Source organism: Rutilus rutilus (genome assembly GCF_951802725.1).
Source record: "Rutilus rutilus genome assembly, chromosome: 23".
Taxonomy (NCBI): Eukaryota; Metazoa; Chordata; class Actinopteri; order Cypriniformes; family Leuciscidae; genus Rutilus; species Rutilus rutilus.
The window spans coordinates 22,325,667-22,347,698 of NC_140233.1; the positions used below are offsets into that span (position 1 = coordinate 22,325,667).

Below are 22,032 nucleotides of genomic sequence, written 5' to 3' on the forward strand. Positions count from 1 at the left end.
AACCTTTACCCAAGTAGAATTAATTGTTAAATTTGCCAGCAATAAAGCAATGGGCGGACCTCACAAAATTGGTATTAATATTCATGAGCAATTCCTTGCCATAGTAGGATTCGTAATTTCTCCAACCGGTACCGTCAAAGACAAACGCCGAGTGGACTTCAAAACACAAATAATGTCTTACACAACCTTACAGGGTAGGTACAAATACTCAATATTATAACCTCCCAGATGAATTCAATAAATGAGACATTAACCGCCTATAAAAGCTGCTCTATACGGCCTGGATAGTGCATATAACAAAAACAGCTGATGAGTTAAATTTAGACTAAGGACAAGAAACACTGATAGCGTGTTAGCTTTAGCATTAGCTATGGTGCAAGTGCACAAGGCTCACTTTCACTAAATAAAATGACTTTTAGTGTTTTGCATTGAATGTTTTTCATGTTTACAACCTCATTATATGTGTCCTGGAATGTGTTGGTAAAATGAAGCAGGCTAGTGTTTTTATTAGCTGGCTTGATGTTAGCTGTTAGCATCGAGTCAATAACATGTCCGTACAATAGAAGCATTGAGAGTTATGTGCATTGAACCATCTGAATCAAACTACAAAATCAAGAGGAGATTTAAGCCTGACGTGAAAAAAAATAAACTAATAGTTTGTGTGACACTATTTCAATTTTGGTCACATTTGGAGTGGATGTTCACATTAGATAATGCTTATGTACCCTACAGGTTGTTCAGTGCTGAAAAATATCTAGATTAAATCAGTGCATAACCATGGATGAGGAGGACAGCCAGGATGAGCTGATCAACAGGAACGTCTCCCATGGGAAAGGAAAAAGACCTGTCATGTCCATCATCTCTGATGACGGTTAGTGGTCTTGTGTCAGCAAATGGAACAACACAGAGCAGCCTAATGTGTTGTGGGCCTTAAATAATGTTGTCCCTTTTTAACCCTGTTAAGTCTGACATGTGAAAAAATAGTCACACTGTTTATTGAACCTTTATGTTTTGTATCGTACTTGATATATGGATAAATCAAGTAAAGTTGCTTCAGTTCAGTTACAGAAAGTGTTCCTCTTGAAATATTACTAACAATATAAAGAAAATCAGTAAAGATTTCACATTAGAAACAGGTTTTACAGCAAAGTCGTCGTGTTGATAATTTAGAGGCCTTTGATACAGTAGGCTTTATTGCATTTGGTATAAAAAGAAAATATTCAGTTTCCTCTTTCACTTTACATGACTTATCTTCCTGCATGTCATTCCAATTCAGAGGACAACTCAGAAGACGAGGGGGAATCAGAGGAAAGAGAAACGGGCAGTGAGGAAGATGATGATGATGATGATGAAGAGATGGATGTCCTTGATGGAGAGGAGGAGGAGGAAGATGAGGGTGAAAGTGAAAGTAAGATTTAACTTCAACATGCTTGTATTGACTTTTTTTATGCTTGTCAATTTAACAAGTTCATTATATTGAACGAATTGAAATGTAAAAAAAACAGAATATTGACTTCTAAAGCCACTTGTAATATTTATTTTATGATTTAATCACCTCAAGTCAAGTCATCTTCATTTATATAGCGCTTTTAACAATGTAGATTGTCTCAAAGCAGCTTTACAGAGATAAATGTATAGTTTAACGTAAGATTGTTTGGCTTTATAGCGGTTCTTTAATAAAGTCATTTTCCAGCTAAAGTTAGTTTTGATTGATTCGCTTCCGTCGCAACGATCATTTGTTTTTAAATTAGGGGCCGCTAAGACGACACCATTCTCTCTACACAGACTTTAAACGCGAACCTGTGAGAAACGCTGATGGCATTCAGATGCGCATTAAGAACGGGTTCCATAGTTATGTGCGTTTGAATATATGTGTGCAGGTTTGGAATTCCCTACAAACCAAGCCTAAACAAAGTACTGGTGTTTCCTTATAGTTTTGATTCAGAATTTTATTTTATTTTATCAATTCGGGGTAGATACGCAAATTGAGTTTTCCCGACGACGCTTTATCACCTGCCAGATTAATGTCTTTGATTTTAAAACCAAAATTTACCATTCTTATTTTTTATGGAATATTGAAGTGTTTATTACAAATGATTTGACTATGCACATCAGAGTTGGAAATTAAAGGGGGCTTGGGGCAAAAATGCCCCTGCACAGTTGAGCTAGATCGTGATTAAAGTGCAATTTAAAATGAATGAAAAGTATCGATTGCGGCATTACATTTACAGTAGATTTACTCATGTTGCATCATATTTCATATGCAGCATTATAACCAAGCACACACATTTCTGTTCAACTTATGAATGCAATGTCCAGTCAGATTCAGAGTTGTTCAGTGTGCGCTTACTGACTGAATTCTGAATCTGCATTCGCAAATTCTCTCATCATAAACAACAAATTGCAGAAAAGATGCAAATATAACAGATTCATTTTACAGTGTATAGTATAATTTTTACAGTGTAGACCGCTTCAGTTATTGTAACGGCAGTTTTTGTGAAAGTGCATAACTTGACTCGCTTCGGTATTCTTTGCTTGCTTTCTTTGTTTAATTTATTCCCAATTTGAATAACTGTTTTGTTTTTTATGCTATTGAAATAACCAGAGCCGGACAGTAACGGAGTACATTTACTTGAGTACAGTACTTAAGTACAATTTTGAGGGATCTGTACTTTACTCGAGTATCAATTTTGGGGAGTACTCATGACTTTACTCAAGTACAATTGGGAGGCAAATATTGTACTCTTTACTCCACTACATTTCTATCCATAACCGTGAGTAGCCGTTACTTCTAAAAAAAAAAGAAAAATCTCGGAAACCCTCAATTTGTTGTTTACCTCTCAAACGTGATTGGATTGTGCAGGCGCCACTGATTGGGACAGCCTATCAGCAATCACCTTCAGCTTTCCGCCAAAGTCAACTCCATGGTCAGATTTAGATAAGAGACGAAACCACGGACGAAACAATGGATGAAGACGCAGGTCCATCCCGGGAATGTGCCAACCCGTGGCCCCACCTCGCCAGACTATTTCAATTTTCTGAACAAGTTAATAATAGTTTTCGCTTCAAGTGTTTGCTGTGTTTACCAATGTAAGCACTGTGGCAGTAGTAATGCAATATTTAGAAAATGTACTCTTGATACTCAAGTACTTTTAAAAACAAGTACTTCAGTACTTTTACTTAAGTAGACATCTGACTGTAGTACTTTTACTTGTACTTGAGTAAAATTTAGCAAGGGGTATCTACTTTTACTCAAGTAATGAAGCTGTGTACTCTGTCCGCCTCTGGAAATAACCAATGTGAAGTCTTGATTTTCTAATCCGTAAAAAGCAATGAACACTTGTATAAATGGTTCTTGGCTTGTTTTGTCTGTAGCCAAAATATGATGTGCTTTTCCCCCCAAAAAACTTTCTGTTAATCAACATTATTAATCATTATTCTAATATCAAGAGAAATAATCACACATATATTTACATTAAACAGCATTATAGGACCCACTGAAGTGCACTTGGAACGCGCGGCTTTGTTTGATGCGTTGACGTCATTTCCACTGAAACAGGAAGTTAAGGCTGGACATATTGAATGGCTCCTCCCCCTTTTCAAACAACCAATAGCGTTTAGTTTACCTCACAGACTGCGAGTCGTACTTGACAGCTCCATGGGTGCGAACCCGAGCGCTGATGATACGTTTGATTCAATAGTAGAGGTGTGAATAAATTCTAGACATTTCATTCTTAACCAACGTACAGTTAGAAACTTGAATAAAACTCCGACGACACATCTCCTACCCATATTGATCCTGATGTGTCAACGGTCGCTTTCGCCAGGTGGTGTTTATAGCATGGGGGCGGAGCTTTAGATTCTAGAGAGCATTTGATTGGACAGAAGATGCGATGAGAAGCTGAAGTCTGCGTGACGTCAAAAAAATCCGTGATCCATTTTAGCGGAAGTGAGAGACTGTAAGTTTTGAATGCTTGTATCTCCTAAACGTGAATTTTGTCCTTTTTTGGAACACACCAGCTTATTCATAACCTTAAAGGGATACTCCACTTTAAAATGAAAATTCTGTCATCATATACTCACCCTCATGTTGTTTCAAACCTGTATGAATTTCTTTCTTCTGCTGAACAGAAAGGAAGATATTTAGAAGAATATCAGTAACCAGACAGTTTCTGGTCTCATTGACTTCCATAGTAGGAAAAAAATATACTATGGACGTCAATGAGACCAGAAACTGTCTGGTTACTGATATTCTTCTAAATATCTTCCTTTCTGTTCAGCAGAAGAAAGAAATTCATAAAGGAATCAACATGAGGGTGAGTATATGATGACAGAATTTTCATTTTAAAGTGGAGTATCCCTTTAAGGCTAACATATTCATACTAAAAGTTAAAGATTTCAGGAGGCCTTTAAACATTGTGTAAATAAACACAAATGCATTATCAGATGCAGCTTCTGTTCCACCTTTGCAATATAAAAATGTTGAAAAACATAGCATTGTGATTGATTGTAACTGGTTCAATTTTGACTGGTTTAATTTAAATATTTCACATAAAAAAACACCACCACAGATACATTTAAAAGGGAATTATAAAAATTGCCCCTTAATTGACCCTTTTGCACATCAATATTTGAACCCCTTCCCCATCACCCCCAATTTTGGCAAGTGCTGCATACATGAAATGCCCAAAATAAAAAGGTTACTGCTCATAAGTAATTCTGAATAGAAACATAACACACATACATTTAGAAAGCCAACACTTGAGAGTTTATAGTTCAAGACTCAAAATTAACCAGACTGTTATTAATATTGAGATATATAAGCTCAAACATATTTTGAACTAAAATAATCTGGGATCACCAGTGATCCCTGATAGGTAAGGGGTTAATCAAAACCATTAATTTCCCCTCCCCTTGATAAGCTTGTGAGAGCGATTTGCAAACGACAACAATAAATTCCGGATGGTCAAAATCGAGTCCTACTCTACGTTTGTTTGTTTTTTTTCTCCTTCGAGAAGCCGTTTCATTTGGATAAACATCACAATACAGAAGAAAGAATGATTGCATCTTCCGTTTCTTATTGACTAAATTTCATTATGAATGCAAGCTAAAATAAAACTAATTTAACCAAAAGCATATCTATCCATAAAATATTATGTCAGTCTTATAAAAGTGCTTTCCAGCAGATATCAGATCATGTGGACCTTTAATCGTTGGGAGTGATTGTGTTTGCATTTTGCCTTAAAATATGCATAATCATAAGACCTGCCACACAAGCTTCAAACAAACACGGGAGGACTGTATCCTGTATCCTCAGATGAGGACTCTGGGAACGTCCTGGAAGGAGCTGCAGGGAACGCTCCTGTGGATGCAGCTGACCTGAGCTCAGACGAGGACTCGGAGAAATGCCCCATCTGCCTGAACTCCTTCCACGAGCAGCCCGTGGCCACACCGGAGTCTTGCGAACACTACTTCTGTCTCGACTGCATTCTGGAATGGTCAAGGGTAAGATTGACAAGCTTAAACCCTTTACGTAACTCGTACATTAAGATCTCGTCCATATTTGGTGATTCTCTACAGTTATTCAGCATTATTCATAATATGCAAATACTGCGGAAACATCTTTATGGTTGATGCAGTATTATTCATAACACTGTTATTTTATTAGGGGTCCAAGCACTGAAGTGTTGGAACACTATTGTGTTTGTACTGATGTTCTTATTTTTCCTCCCTAAAAGTGTATGGGTGTCAAAGACCGTAAATTGTAGAGACCCCAAAATTGGCAGAATGGTCCCAATTGAGCACCGCTACTCAGACGCTCTGACACACACCCGTCCGTGACTATTTGGCGCTATAATGTGGCAGTTTGGATTTTTGAACCCTAAGGGCTAGAAACATATCCTATAATATGACTCGGATACCTAAAAAAAAAAAACATGACCGCCAGCAGGCAATCAAATTTCATGGCTAAAAACATCACATCTGAATGGCCTACCATTAAAAAATGTATGTATTTGTACTAGTGATGCGTGGATCGCGGTTATATCTGTGGACACTGCGGATAATCCATTATCCATTGATAATCCGTTGATTTTAATAAAGACACTTAACTCTCATTTCACGATAAATACAACAAACGTGTGTCAGTATCTCTTCAGGGAAAACCAATCAAGGAAAACGTATGCCTAGAGCACCTCCTAGTGGTCATTATATGTCATGTCATATCACATGTATATACTAATTTGCAGACTCTCATTAAGCTACGCAATTGTGGGGTCAACTTGTTAAAGCAGCAATGGAGTTAAAACAGATCTGAGAGAAATTGCAAAAAGGAGAATTAAAAACTGTTAAAAACCAAATATTTTTGGGCTAAACACATTTCATTTCTTGTGTGTGTGTTCGGGAAACTGCAGTGACGAAAACAGTGACATTCAGCAATGGAGCTTAAGCAATGGACATTTATTGTTGTGAATAATAAAACAAACACTGATGTGTTAAACTGCAAGCATAAGTTTATGAGGCAATGGATATAGAAATAAATTATAATAATGAAAAGAGCCTTAAGATAAAAGATTTAGATAAATGATATCTTCACATTCATTTGAATTTGTCCTGTGACATCCAATGACATGCGATTCTTCTAAATTTAAATGTTGAATATATGTCCATACATTTTATGATCAAACCTTAAGTTTCAGTGAAGATTCAAGATGGACTTTGCTATAAAAACAACATCGTAAGATCCATTTAAGTTGGGTCAACCTTGCTTGGACCCCGATGATCATTGACGTACTATCAGAGTTATTATTATTTTTTCATTTTATGAATTAATTCATTTGGAATTGATTGTATTTTTATATATATATATATATATATATATATATATATATATATATATATATATATATATATATATATATATATTTATTTTTTGTTAAATGTTTAATAATTTTGTTGTTTGTTTTTGTCATTTTTATTAGTGTTTCTTTTAATGCCTATATAATTTTTATTTCAGTTTTAATACAATGAATTAATTGTATTAGTTCATGTTAGTACATCATTAAAAAAATATTACCTTAGCAACTAGTTGGTTTTAAAGAAGTTGTTTTCTTTAGGTCAGTTAACGTTTATTTTGTTTCAAGTAACACAAATGTTTTTAATTGTTTTAGTTAACTATAATAACCCTAGTTCATAAACAATAATGCCAGTTTTTATTTTTAATATTTTTCTCAGAATGCCAACTCCTGTCCGGTGGACCGAATAGTCTTTGAGAACATTTTCCTGAGAAAGTGCCATGGCGGGAAAGTTAAAAAAACAGTGAGTCACATACCAGATCTGTCAGATTTTATGACAGGATTCTGTGATTCCATTTGCATTTTCCACATTTTCCAAAGAAATGTATTGTGAATAATAAACCCAAATAACTACATCTGAATTCAAAATGTTGACACATATTGATTTCTATCACTTATTTATACAGTACATGATATCACAACATGGTTTCACAAATGTGAAAGTTGAGTGATTATTAGACCCGCTCACTGATCTCTGTAGATTTATAGATCAGTGTTTCAAATCGCTTATAATGTAAAACTTGTGTATTATGAGCTTTCCCCCTTTCTAAATATAACTTTTCTCTGTCATTCATGTGCTTGGGCATCGTAATTCCGATTTTTCCGACTCCACTTGAAGGACACAATGAACATACCATAATATCAGCCTCAGTTAAGCAGATGGGAGAGTATTAGTTTGTGTGTGTGTGTGTGTGTGTGTGTGTGCTTAGATTGCAGTTAAGAAGCCTGTAAAACCTGGGGAGGAACAGCTGGAACTGGACTTGGATCAGACCAGCTGTGAGGTTTGCGGGGGTCGAGACCGTGAAGATCGCCTCCTGCTGTGTGATGGCTGTGATGCTGGGTAAGAAATTAATGACAAACCAGGGTTGTGGACTTGAGACTTGGACGTAAGTCCCTAATTTGATGACTTGCGACTCGATGGTAATGGTACCAAACTTTTGACCGGTACTGTATAGTACTTTAAATATTAAAATAAAAGATGAATATAAAATAAATATATAAATTCACTATAGTAATACATTCTGAGACACTAATTTGGGCGAAGAGCACCAATGACTTGTGGACTTTTGGTGTTTTGCCTTGGTTATTTTTCATGTTCATAATCAACTTCCTGGAGTGTGTAATGTAAATGAAGCAGGTTAAGTGTTTTGACTTGATAAAAACACTCAATAACACTGGTTTAGGTCTAGTACAGCGGTGGGCAAATGTGGCCCTTAAGATCCACTTTCCTGCAGAGTTTAGCTCCAGCCCTAATCACACACACCTGAACGAGCTAATTAATGGTTTCAGGAACACTAGCTATAAGCAGGTGAGGTTTTTGCCTTTTGTAAATGAGACGTATAAGAGTTTTTAATCTATTAATTCAAAAGATTGTTTCTGATTTACCAAAGGATCAGTTTGCCCGAGTAATCTCTATAAAATGATGAAATAATCTCCTTATCCATTGATCACAAATGACTGATTGGTCCTCTTGACCAGTACTGAGGTACATGTGCTAACTTCTTATTTGGGACTTAAGCAGCGTTTTGGATTTGAATAATGACACTGACAAACTTTTTATAGACAATGAATTAAAAATATAGAGTCTCGTTTTAAAATCGGGGAAAGGGATTTAAGTTTTCAGGAATAGTCAAAAAATTGTATCATTAAAGGCATACAATGAAAAGTCATCCTATTTTCCAAATGCTTGTTATTGATCTTATTGTGAATAATTAATTTGTGCATGTTTCATTCCTCAATTCCTTTTTTACCTCGAAATTCAAAACATGTGTAACTCTCTCTTCCAGTTATGCTGGGTACACACCAAAAGATAATCGGGCTGATTTTGGGCCGATTTCTCCCCTTCCGACAATCCTAGCTATGTCCCGATTATCTTGATGGTTTAACAGATTATTTTATCAGATTTTCCCTTGGTGTGAGGTGTGTTAAGAGTGTCCGAACCTGCTCGGAAGAACGTCGGAGCCGCTCCGATCGCGAATCGTTGTTTAATATTTACGATCAGAAATCCTGATGTGTGGGGGGAACTCCGAGGACAAACACGTGCACACTCTGGAGATTATCACGTGAAACGAAACAATATCCAATCAGAAAGGGAGATGATGGAAGACACGGTCATTCTCACACACACACTCACACACACACACTTGCAGGAAGCTTAATGTTAAGATTTAGTATTCATAAGTGTAAATTTCGAGGAAACAAGCCTTTGTTTTTCATTTTAAGAGCAGAAATTTTACAATACCTAAACACAATATTGGGTTTGAAAAATAAGAAAGCTGCAAAGTGCGTTTCAATCTGTAAACATTTTCAAATTTTTGTTTAACTTTTAAGTTTGTCACTGTTTATGTATATGTCTTTTTATGTTTGTTTATCGGCTTTACTCTTTGTACCCCCCTGACTGTAATTGTATAATTCTTAAGATAAAAAAAATAAAAAGATTAAAAAAAAATAAAAAAAAGCTGAGTGTTAAGGGTTCAGTGAGGTTCTATAGACTAGGGATTAAATAACTTTTTCTAAAGAGACAATAAATCCAATAAAGAATAAATAAAGACAATAAAGAATGAATATATTTCTGTATAAAAGGTTACCGTATATATATAATGGTAGGTACAATGGTTTTTTCACGTGAATTTTCTGTGAAAATCATTCCAAACACTATCGCAATTTCTTCCTACATATCGTCCGTCATGCTTATTCTGAAGTCTCACGATATTTTGCGAGATTTCCTGTGTTCACAGTCGAGACTCTGGTTGAAAATCTGTTTGTGTGTGGTGTGCTGTCTTTGTCACATCATGGCACACCACACACTATAGGAGCAAAACGCTTAAATCTAGGATTTTTTGTCCTCATGTTTGTGGTCTGTCACATTTTGAAAATCTTATAAGATGTAAAAAATCTTTTGGTGTGTACCCAGCATTAGACGTCAGGCTTCTCTGTGGTGATGTATGCCGGGCTGCTCCAGTCATGTGGTCCACTTAAACTCCACCCCTTTCTTACAATCAGATCTGCCCTCATCCAATCAACAACCAGCATTTTTTTCTTTTCCGAAAATCTGTTTTACTCTGAAATACGTCACAATACAGAAGAAAAGATCTGTCGCTACTTAAGTTTCATTAAAATTACTCCTGATTTTAAAAGGATCAATTAATTAACCATTAATGTTAATACTGCAAGACACTCAAAATATCATGCGCATATAACTACATATTATTATTATTGTCATTTGTATCAATAATGATGATGATTATAATGGTAGTAATATATAATATGCTCAAGAATGGCAAATATAGGTGTTTTCCTCTTTATACATTTTCATTCCACTATATTTGAATACATTTAGGGTGTTTGTTGTTTAGTACTTTAACATACGGTCATATTTATTAGCCCTGCCTATTTACGGGGACGCCGGTTTTATTGTTTAATTTCCATTTGACTACTTATTCTATATTATTCTCCCTTTTTTATGGAAGGTACCACATGGAATGTCTCACGCCGCCTCTGGACGCTGTACCTGTAGAGGAATGGTTCTGCCCAGAGTGCATCGCCAGCAACCGCACATCAGGTCATCTTTCATTTCTCACAACCACTTCTTAACATTACATTTATGATTTGTTACATATTTGTAGTAATAACCATCATTTTCATCTAATTGTTTTAGGTTCTGAACAAATTAGTGAGGAGGAGAGCAGCTCTCTCCCCACCACCAGCCGTTCCCGGGCCAGACCGACCCGAGCGATCGCACGGACCCAGCAGAGCGAACGAGTTCGGGCCAACGTCAACAGACATCGGATCACACAGGCACGCACAGCAGCGCAGGTTTGCATGATGCTTTTGCTTTGCTCTCTAACCACAAGTGTGTAACATGGCTGAGATGTGTGTGTCACTGGGATGATGAAGCAGGTCTAACTGGTTTGTTTAATGCTTAAACAACTGGATACTTTGGATGTTTATGTTGTTTTGTTCAAATACAAGTGAATGGGATACTTAAATGCTGGAACAAGCATGAAAAAACAAATCACTTACTTTTGCTCAATTGGTTGGGTTTAGTGGTTGGACAAACTCTATTAAACTTTGGGAATGTTTTGTGCAGTGCTGTACTATTGTTGTTGTGAGCTAAGTGAGTGCTTGATTTGTGTGGTATTGTGTTTTAGCTCACTCCCAGATATATGATGCAGTCCACATGGTTGGATGAGACCATCAATGCTGTAGTGGCTGGACTCAGCACAGCCGTGTATGTGCGAGACTTGACCCCTCACTCCAGAACCCGCCGGAGGAGAAAGACAGGTGAGACAAATAGACCCACCGTTTGCACCTGGTATTAAGATTTGTTTAGGTAAATGTGTCAAATCTGAAAAAAAATACTTTACAAAAATGAAAAAAAAAAAGATATACTGTGTGTGCGTGTATATGTGTGTGTATATATATATATATATATATATATATATATATATATATATATATATATATATATATATATTATATTATATTATATTATATTATATTATATATATTTGTGGGAGAAACTAGTTTTTTTGTACTTTTTATGCAGCAACACATAGTGATGTGGTGATTGTTGTACAAAAACGTTCTGGCATGGTATAGATTTGTTAAAGGCTTTTGGAAAGAGGTCTCTTATGCTCACCAAGTCTGCATTTATTGGATCAAATACAGTAATATTGTGAAATTTTATATAAATTCAAATAACTGTTCTCTATTGTAATATTATTTTAAAATGTAATTCATTCCTGTGATCAAAGCTGAATTTTCAGCATCATTACTCCAGTCTTCAGCGTCACATGATCCTTCAGAAATCATTCTAATATGATGATTTGGTGTTCAAGAAAAAATTCTTATCGATGTTGAAAACAGTTGTGCTGCTTAAAGTCCCCCTGTAGTCAATAATTTTATCCCTTAAAACTCATCTTTGATCACCAAAATTACATATTTAAAAGTTTTTTCCTGTGGAAAATTCTTCTTCATGCCTTAAAATAACTTGAATGTACTGTAAGTCTACACCATTGCTTCATTTAGTATACGCGGATCCATTAATATGCAAATTAGCCCCGCCTCCACTCACTCACACCAGATCAGAGATCCACTCGCTCAGTCCCACTTACTGAGGTAAACGCTGCACAATGGTATCGCTCTTTACAATGTAGGACACATAACGGTAATTAATATTTACCATATTAACAAACCATGTTCCTGTTCGCTATCTCAGAGTCAGGCAACTGCCTTCTAACAATCAGTATCATGAACAACTCAAAACGTCAGTGGAGGAAGGCATTTAGTTCATCATAACATCGTAATATACATCATACACCCACTATATTGCTAAATGTACCCGCTTTTTCATATCACCAGAAAAATATACCGAGATAACCTGGCATCTCTCGAGACTCCGCTGCTTCAGAGCGGTCATAGTTAATGATATGCTAAAGCCCACCGGCACGTTGATGTGATTGGTTACAAGGTAGTTTGTAAAGTTAGAAACAATAGCGATTTCAGACCGCGTTTTTGAGACTGTCTTTTTTTCCACTGCAGTTTTAAGGAGAAAATACAAACAATGGTGCTGACTTATGAATTTACACATGGTTTGTCTTAGAGCATATTAAAAACACCACATAGACATATAAACAACATTTAAAAACTTGATTTTCACCACAGGGGGACTTTAATATTTTTGTGAAAGCATTTTTTTTAATCAATGTTTTTTGATGAATAAAAAGTTCAAAAGAACAGCATTTATTTGAAATAGAAATATTTTATAACATTATAAAGGTCTTTACTGTCACTTTTGAACAATTTAATGCATCCTAGCTGAATAAAAGTATGTATTTCTTTCAAAGAAAAATAATTACCCCAAACTTTTGAACAGTAGTGTTGAAATCAGAGACCCTACTCTAAAATAGCACATGGTTTACAGAAGACTCTTTTGAGACGTGTGTTACTACCTACTTGCTGTTTCACCTGACCACTTGTCATTGGTTAACCTGAAATGGATCATAATACCATGTGTAATCAGACGTTTTAGTTTTCATTAAACTGGATGTTTAGTTCGGTGTGATTCTCTCTGATCTAAATGGGATTCTCTTACCAGTTAGAAGAAGGAAAACCAAAAGCAAATCCTCAGCAATATCTGGGGGAAAAACAACAAAAAGCGTGGGAGTGAAGAGACGGAAACGCAGAGGAAGGAAGACAAAATTTAGAAGAAAACTGGTAAGTTCTTGGCAGATGTAGAACCACAAAATTGTAACAGTTTTTGTTCTTTATTTTTGGGTTGTTAAAAGGTTGCTGTTATGGGTTTTTGAAAGCTCAAATATAAATGTTTTGCTGATTAACAGTATTGCTTTACCTCTTCTATGCAAGAACACGTGAAAGTTTGCAATTATATGTCTGCCAAAAAAAGTGATAAAACCAAAAATGTTTTGCCGCTTCAGGTCAAAAAGAAGGAAACTAATTCGAGAGGTCGTATTGCACGGAGTTTAGGAATTAAGAAGCCCAAGGCTGGTTCCATTATTCCCTCAGTTTATCGGCCTTCAGAGTACAGTTTAGGAAGTATGCGGGCAGAAATCGGCGCAGCCTCCCTCTCTGTGTACGGAGATCCCTTTGACCTAGACCCCTTTGATGATAGGTGAAGTTCTATTGGTTGTATATTTTATATTTGTTAACTATTTTTAAGTAGTGAGCGCCTGAGTGTCTAAGTTAATCTTCCAATTTATCTTGTTAGGGAGGATGAGAATCAAGTTCCAACACCATCCTCTGTTCTGGAAGCTAAACGCCGTGGCCTCTCCCGTTCTGCCTTGCGGTCCCATCAGCCTGTGGCCAGACCCATATCTGCCGGCCTCTCCAGGTAACTACTAGAGGGGGGGAATCACTCTTTATGGTCACGATGGAGGAAACAGATGATTTCTACTTCAAGGTGATGAAAATCACAATGAAAATATGTTTGAGGATTAAATGGGTGTTTAAATCCTGGTTGTGTGGTGGTTTCCAGGCAAGGTGTGAGTGTCCCACAGGAGGAAGATGTTGCCCCTGTATCAGACCTGCTGGGGAGTATCCTCAGTGGTCAGAGCATGCTCCTCATGGACAGTTCAGATGTGGTCATCAACAGAGATGGTTCCCTCAAAGCAACCAAACCTGGTAAGTCATGCTTTGGAGACATTGGGTGCTTTCACACTGGCAGTTTAGTTTGAAACGGGAGACTGTTCGCGTGAAAAATTGGTAATGTGAAAGCTGTCGTGTACCCGGGAGTCCACCAGGGTACCGAACCCGAGACGACCTGTAGGAGGTGGTCTGAGTTCAGATGCACTGGAACTGTGGTGCGATTTCGCTTGAAATATGTCAATAAAACAGCTTGAGAACAAAGTCATGTAATGTTATATTTACTTCAAAGCCATTCATTGTCCAAAAACTCATTAGTCAGCTATAAAAATAAACTTAGGAGCATTCTGATAAATATATGAACTCTATTCATTGTATTTTTACTTAACCTGTTCTACAATATTTAAGGTTTATATTAGGGTTGGGCCGATAGACGATACCATCGTCCATGGCGATGGCTGACAGACATCACGATGTTGAGCCGGCATCGTGATTTATTACATTTATTATTATTTATTAAGCACTGGATTTATTATAGCACGTGAATTCATCAGTTTCTCCCGAAATACATGAAAGTAAGTGGCCGGTGAACTGGGAGAAGAATAGTTAACTTCATAGTTACTTACAGTATCTATCTGATATGAATAAAACACGTCGGCAAATATATTTTAATAGATTGTTATTGCTGCTTCCATAGACACCATTGTGTGTTTTATAAACTATAATTGTATTGTTTTGCTATAAATTATATGTATTTAAATGTCTGTAACCTAAAATAAACATTATGTGATTAAACACTGAATAGTTGTGATATATGACAAGCGCTGAGCGTGTCCGTCTTTAGCTCAGCGCCAGCCATAGCGTGAAAGCACAGTTTGAATCACGTCACTGTACATTCGCTCCTTAGTGGTCAGTTGCTGCAGAGCGTGCCAAAATCAAAATGGCTGATGAGATGTAGAGGAAAATATCTAGTGGAAAATGAGAATGTTACGTTGATGTTGCATGACTGTCATCCTTTCAGAAGTCAAATGTTTGTTCGTTCCTTTCAGTGTCCCTGTCCTTGCCGATGAACACTACCCCTGGAGAATCAGGCTCAGGGGAACCAGGAAACACACCAAACACAGAAACAAGTCTCATCCACCCCTCTGAACAGGCTGGTCCTTCCTCCAGCCCATTGAGGAGGCCTCCACCAGTACAAAATTCTCATGGGTCCTGTTCCTCACCACAGAATCCCACATCTCCACCCATACACTCTCCGCATCTTCCTCACTCTCACCCATCTCCCTTGGGTCATCCCAATCTGCATCCATGTGCTCTTCACAGGCCGATCACCTTAAATCCACCAAGACCTGGAAATGGTCACTTGAGCACTAATGGGATTAGAGGTCAACCGCTCTCAAGGGTGTCAAATAGCTCTTCTGACTCTCCCCATCAAGACCAGGAGGGAACTGCCCGACAAACGCCTGTCAGAAAGCCCCCTCCTAAGCCTGTATGGGTGGATGTTTCTGTATTGCCAAGGATACCAAAAATTAAAAGGGACAGTACCTCCAGTGCAAATAGTAGCAGTGACAGCAGTAGCAGTACTTTGCCTGGGTCTTCAGTGACCAGCTTAGCAGGCAATACAGGTAGGGAACGTACTGTTGAACAGCAAGGAATGGGTACAAGTCAGCAAAACAGGACAGTGGATGCTCAGAGGCAAAGATCAGACAGAACTGGTGCTTCTTCTTCATTTTCTAGCTCTTTCACCTCCAGTACATCATCTTTCAGTGCCTCTTCAAACTCGTGCCCGTCCTCTTCTTCCGTCAGTTTTCGTATAAACTCTAGCAGAAACCCATGGCAAGCTCGGCGACTTTCTGCATCAGGAGGGACTCTGTCTGGGAATGAGGAGGAATCAACAAAGAAGAGTAATAAAGGTAAACAGATGCTGTTGTCATTAAAAACAAAGGCCAAAGAGGAGAAGAGCAAAGAGGAGAAGTGTGAGGTCTATGATCCCTTTAACCCTACAGGGTCTGATTCATCTGATAATGAGCCAGAAGGTGAGGGTCTTGATGTTAGCACCCAAAATACTGAGTCTCGGGTGCCAGTTGGAGTCAGTCAGGATGCCTGTCATCAAATCAAATCTGAGTCTGTGAATGCGGACTCTGATATGGAGAGAGACTCGGAAATGTGTGCAGAAGTTAAAACGGAGCCAGATGCTTGCAGAGACAAACCGTGCAAACAATCATCACATCATTCAGACCCAATCCACAGTTGGGTTACCTCAGGATCTTCAGATAATTCTACTATATGCAAAGCTAGCATAGATCCTGGAAGTCGTGAAACTCCAGAAAGTCCATTTCGGAAAGCTCAGGAGCACTCCAGATCAAGCTCGTCATGCAGTGACAAAAATGTTAAGCTGGAGGTGAAGTCTGAGCCTGAGGCTGAACCTCAACCCGTCAGGCCCCAATCAAAGTCCCTTGAAGAGTCTTTTGCAATCCAAGCATCCAAAGGAAATGGGGTGTGTAAAGAGCTACCTTCAGTCAGTGGTACCTTTAATGCTACTAACATAAAAATGGAAAGACCTCATCAGTCCCAGTGCATGGATAGGAAGCCGTCACCATCAAACTCGCAAAGCCTTTCATCTAAAGACTCCCATAAAAAGAAACACCCAAGGTCAAAAGAAAAGAGGAGGTCACGCTCAAGGTCAAGGGATCGGCGGCGATCCCGTTCGAAATCAAAAGAGAGGCAGCGCTCAAGATCGAAAGAGAGGAGATATCCACGGTCAAGAGACAGGAGGTGTTCCTCGAGTTCCAGCAGTAGAGAGAGGAAGACAAGTGGGAGAAGAGGGAGTCGTGAGAGGAATGACAACCGAGGGAGAGAAAGACGAAAGAAGAGATCAAAAGAAAGAAGGCGCTCTCGATCTCGCTCATTTTCTAGATCTAGATCCAGAGAAAGGAGGAAAACATCAAAGGATCAGGGTGAGAATAGGTTAAAGAGACAGAAGTCAAAATCAAGATCAACGTCTAGAGAGCGAAAAAGGCAAGAGGATCGATCAGAGACCTCTCGACGCACAGAAAGGAGCTCCCATAAGTCAGCAGAGCCCATGTCCACTGAGTTACACGAGTCCGCTGTTGGTTCAGTCAGGTCTACAACAAAGGTGAAGACAGAGAGGGGTGCAAGAGCACATAAACATGAGACTACTTCAGTTAAACCATCAATTAAACAAGAGACTCAGTTGGTTGACATCACAACTCGTGGTCTTGGGTCATCAAGACATGGTGACCAGACTAGAAGAGTTAAAGAAAGCAAGGAAGATGTTTCGCTTGAGCTGCTTAAGTCCGAAAAAATTAAACAAGAGGAACCTTGGCCCAAGGAGTTGAAAGATTTCAAAAAGGAGGAGGAACTGTGTGGAGAAGTAGATGGTGTTAAAGAGATGAAAAATGAAGAGATGTCTTTTAACATCTTCAGCAAGGAATCACCAAATCTTAATGAAATTAATTTGAAAAGTGCGGATTTAGAAAAGAGACACGCCGGCTTTCAGGATGAAATGAAAGTGCAAGAAATGGTTGAGCCAAAAAAGATAAAAATCGAGCAAATATGGCCTGATGAAGATGATTCACCAATCTGCAGTGACAACCCTCTCGTCATCAGTTCGGGCACACCTGACATAGATGCTGAGAACTGTAAAAAGGAAATTAAATTGCAAGAAATGGTTGAGCAACAAAAAAAGATAATCGAGCAAATATGGCTTGATGAAGATGATTCACCAAGCTGCAGTGACAACCCTCTTGTCATCAGTTTGGATACGCCTGACATAGACCCGGCCAACTGTAAAAAGGAGCCCATTGAGTCCTATCAGTCGCCGCTCTTAGAGGAGGACATGGAGGTGTCACCTCTCCAACCACCAGACCCCCCAATAAAACAAGAACCTGTCATGTCATCCGATGAAGATATTAGCATTGATTACTTGATTGATAACTTGGACTTCATTAAGAAAGAAATGAGTGAGAGCTCTGTGGGCGACTCAACAGAAGCTGTCGACCCCAAGCCTGCCGTTCCAGAGGCTCCTGCTGGGAATGAGCAAATGACTGAACCCATTACAGCTGGTGCGAAGCCTAAGCCGCAGGGAAAGCGAGTTACTTGGAATTTGCAGGAACCAGCAGAACCCCAGTCTGAGAAATTAAGCAGTGAGTAAAAATGTTTGATGCACTACTTTACACATTTAGTCACATCAGGCTTGGTCTGAAGCATTCAGGCTACATAAAACTGAAATATTTTGAAAATTAGTCAAATTGTTTTGAATGTTTTCCCATGGCTTATTTAGAACTTGCCCTCTTCAAACTAAAACTCAAGCAAGAAGGGTCGCGAAGGTCTGCTACATCCCAACAAACCTCCAGTCAGGTACAAACTTGTCTTATACTTTATTTCTTCCAGTGTTTTAAAGGGATAGATTCCACCCAAAATTAAAATTGTCATAATTTACTCACCCTTGTTGTTTCACACATATGACTTTAGTCTTTGGAAGACAAAACAGAATTTTTTTTTTTTAAACTTTCTTTTGTGTTCCACATACTACAGTATCATGGGTGATGAAATGTTTTACTCATCCTATAGAAAACAATTGTAGATGTTTCCTATTATTCTGTAAAACATCTATAATTGTAGATGTTTCCTATTAATTTCCTATTATCAATGTAAAGCCGCTTTGGAACAATCTACATTGTTAAAAGCGCTATATAAATGAAGATGACGTAATCTGAATACTGTAAAAAACAGATGTGTTTTGAAGGCCTCGTGGCCTTACATGACTGAGAGAAATGGGATTTTACCTAAAGTTGTTTGCGGTTGGCATCTGCACTGTTGAAGGCCATGTGAATCAAAAAAGCACCATCAATCTTCTCTTGATAAAAAATAATGAGGCAAAAACACTGAATAATTATTTTGTGGGACAATAAAAATATGTTTTTGACTGGTTGGCAGTCAGCCATCCACCCTTATAAAGAGAAGATAGCCCAGTAATGAAGTAACTGTGCCGAAAGTGTTGGGGAGATTTCAGGAAGAGAAAAGGGAGGAGAGCACCTGCAAATGAGATCATTGGTTAAAGCTATAAAAGTGTGAGTTGCGAGTGAGAACGTCAGATGTCCTGTAGGTGTCTCGGCTTTGCCCAATAAAGTCTTATTTTGATTTCTGGAACTCTACATCTTGAGCATTACTTTTGCAAGATTGAGAAGACTTTTCTCCATGACAGGAGCAACTCTAGTAAACAGAGTTTTATTGAAGAAACCTTTTAAGAGCTCTTAGAACAAGTTTTTGTGCATACCAGTGCATGTCATAATTGTTGCACCTCATATGTAGTTGCTCTAAGAAACCAGAGGGTGTCATCGTGTCACCGTTCACATTCACAATTTGCAACTTGATCTCTCAACATGGTGAAAACAAGGATGATGCAATCCCTATTGTACCCATGTGATAGAAACTGAAAGCAGCCTTATAAGGCTTCACTTCAGAAGAAATGAAAGTTAAGGTTACACTTGGAAATTTCTGCATCCTTCATTCCCAAGGAGTGACCTTGAATACAAGTTTATCAAGATTTATGATGGTCATTTTGTGGCTCTTCAGCAGTTGACATTAAATCTTTGTCAAGTTTTGCATTTCTCAGCTCACATAATTATAATTAAAATATGTATTGAAAAAATATTTTTTTCAAGTTTGTGCTTGATTAAATTATTACTTCACATTACCTTGAGCGAAAGTCGAGACCTTATTAATCTTTGAAGCGGTTAATGGGATTTTTTTTTTATTATTGTGGGCAGTTTCGAGCTTGAGTGATGTTATGGGTACTTCAGTACTACAATAATCCCATGAATCTATTTCATATTAAAGGATAAAGCTTCATCTAAGGCTGATACAAAACTCACAGCAACAGTCTCCAGCCTTCCTCCCCAAGAGGAATCCAGCAAACCAAAATCCCACAAAGAAGGGGACCCCGATCCGAAAGAGAAGGTCAATAAAGCGTCACTGCACAATTTCATCACATCGATGACTCATTTAATTCGATTGCCTTGATGTCATGAATTTTTAAACATTATTTCTCTTTCTGTAGTACATGAAGAAACTTCATATGCAAGAGCGAGCAATAGAGGAGGTCAAGCTTGCAATTAAGCCCTTCTATCAGAAGAGGGACATCACAAAGGAAGAGTACAAAGAGATTTTGCGTAAGGCCGTTCAGAAGGTAACTGAGACGTCAGATGTTTTCTTTTGCTGCTTTTTTTCATATTCACTTTTCTTTTACCACCCAAGTAAACCCAAGTTTTGCAATTTCCTGACTGAATTATGAAAGAATTATGTTGTTATGTGAAAATGATGCCATTCATGTCTTGTTTTCCCTCATTAACTAGGTGTGTCATAGCAAGAGCGGTGAGATCAACCCGGTGAAAGTAGTTAACTTGGTCAAAGCCTACGTGGATAAGTATAAACATGCAAGAAAACACAGGAAAGAGGAAACTGGGGAAAACCAACAGGCAGACGTCCCACAGGACTTCCAAACTTCAGTGTGAAGTCAGTGGTAAAACGGCTACGTCCTTTTCAGACAGTATCATTAGCAATCAACTGTAGATTTGATTGTTTTTAAATCTGTGCATTTCTACAATGACGTAGGAAACTCTTAAGGGCTCACCGTCTTGTTATCAGTAATCAAATGAACCTTTTTGAACGTTTGTTTGTTTTCTTTTGAATGTAAAGATCATTTGAAAGTATCTGGGTGTGTTTAGACAAGATATGTTAAAAATCTATACGTTGCCGTTGTTTAAAACAAGTCTTCAAGAGGGTGTTGTTTCTTTGCTATTTTAAGCTTATCCAACTGGAAGTTTAAGACATTAGTCAGGCTCTTGCATCATCAGACTAAAATCTAAATCATTTATACACACACACACACACACACAGTACTTGGTGAACATCAAAGTTCCATCATAAACAAAAGAGATTGGAGAGCACATACAATTATTTAATTTTTTTTGGTATGTCACATATGTCGTAAACGCATAAGATCCTCTGGGACGTTCTGTGATCTTTCCGAAAACTTACAAAGAGCATTTATTTGAGTTAAAATATTGTTCTGATATCTAGTCTTTATGAGACTCTGAAATCTATTTGGTTGACATATTTCTTTAAAATCTTTTAGTTTACTAATATAAGTAAAACAGGAAACCTGAAGTAGAAAACTCACCCTCATCGAATGGTTTTGTTGTAATAGAAAAACGATAAGGTTCAATCATGATAGATCTTTTCTGTTCAGATGAAAAGTGACTGCTTAGCAGATTTCCTGATAAATCCTGCCAGATGAATGGGTTTGCCAATTGCTGTTGTTTTTTGTTCTGTTAGTGAATGATAGCTTTTACAAATGACTTTCAGCCTAGAAAATAACCATTTATTTATGCATTACTAAAGGTTCAATGAAAAGCTCAATGAAAAAAGATCGTAAATGATGGCTGAAGAGTGTAATTCAAAAGGTTGGGATTTTCTGAACCCTTTTCATTAATTATGTCATTTTAATTGCTTGAGAAATGTTGAATTGATCTCATGTAACTTCAGTTGTATCAGAAGCGTGCAGAAATGTGGCAAACCGTTGGTCTTTTCCTTGACAGAGAGGATTCAGTTCTCTTAACCCGAGTGAACTTTATCATGTGAATCCAAGCAGTCACAGAATACATGATTCGTGATCCACTGTTTGTGTAAATATTTTTATTAGATCCTTTATTTAATAAAAAGAAAAATCTTTGGCATGCTTCCTTTTTTTTTTTTACAGTCCTAAAATGTGCTGATATTTAAGGATTCATGCACACTCAAGTGAACATAATGTTTAGTTAGACACTTTCAA

The 22,032-nt window shown here is 37.7% G+C and overlaps 1 protein-coding gene across 1 annotated transcript; it reads left to right on the forward strand.

Annotated features, from left to right (window-relative positions):
• The first annotated feature begins 100 nt into the window (after window positions 1-100).
• Window positions 101-21,933, forward strand: phrf1 (PHD and ring finger domains 1). Its single transcript, XM_084396503.1, has 18 exons — window positions 101-194; window positions 733-871; window positions 1,277-1,408; window positions 5,318-5,505; window positions 7,234-7,317; window positions 7,784-7,914; window positions 10,544-10,635; window positions 10,732-10,889; window positions 11,225-11,357; window positions 13,174-13,292; window positions 13,514-13,707; window positions 13,804-13,926; window positions 14,071-14,216; window positions 15,227-18,343; window positions 18,481-18,557; window positions 20,040-20,159; window positions 20,260-20,388; window positions 20,555-21,933. The coding sequence occupies exons 2-18, from the start codon at window positions 778-780 to the stop codon at window positions 20,711-20,713; spliced, it is 5,196 nt and encodes a 1,731-aa protein (XP_084252629.1). The 5' UTR covers window positions 101-194; window positions 733-777; the 3' UTR covers window positions 20,714-21,933.
• Window positions 21,934-22,032: the final 99 nt, after the last annotated feature.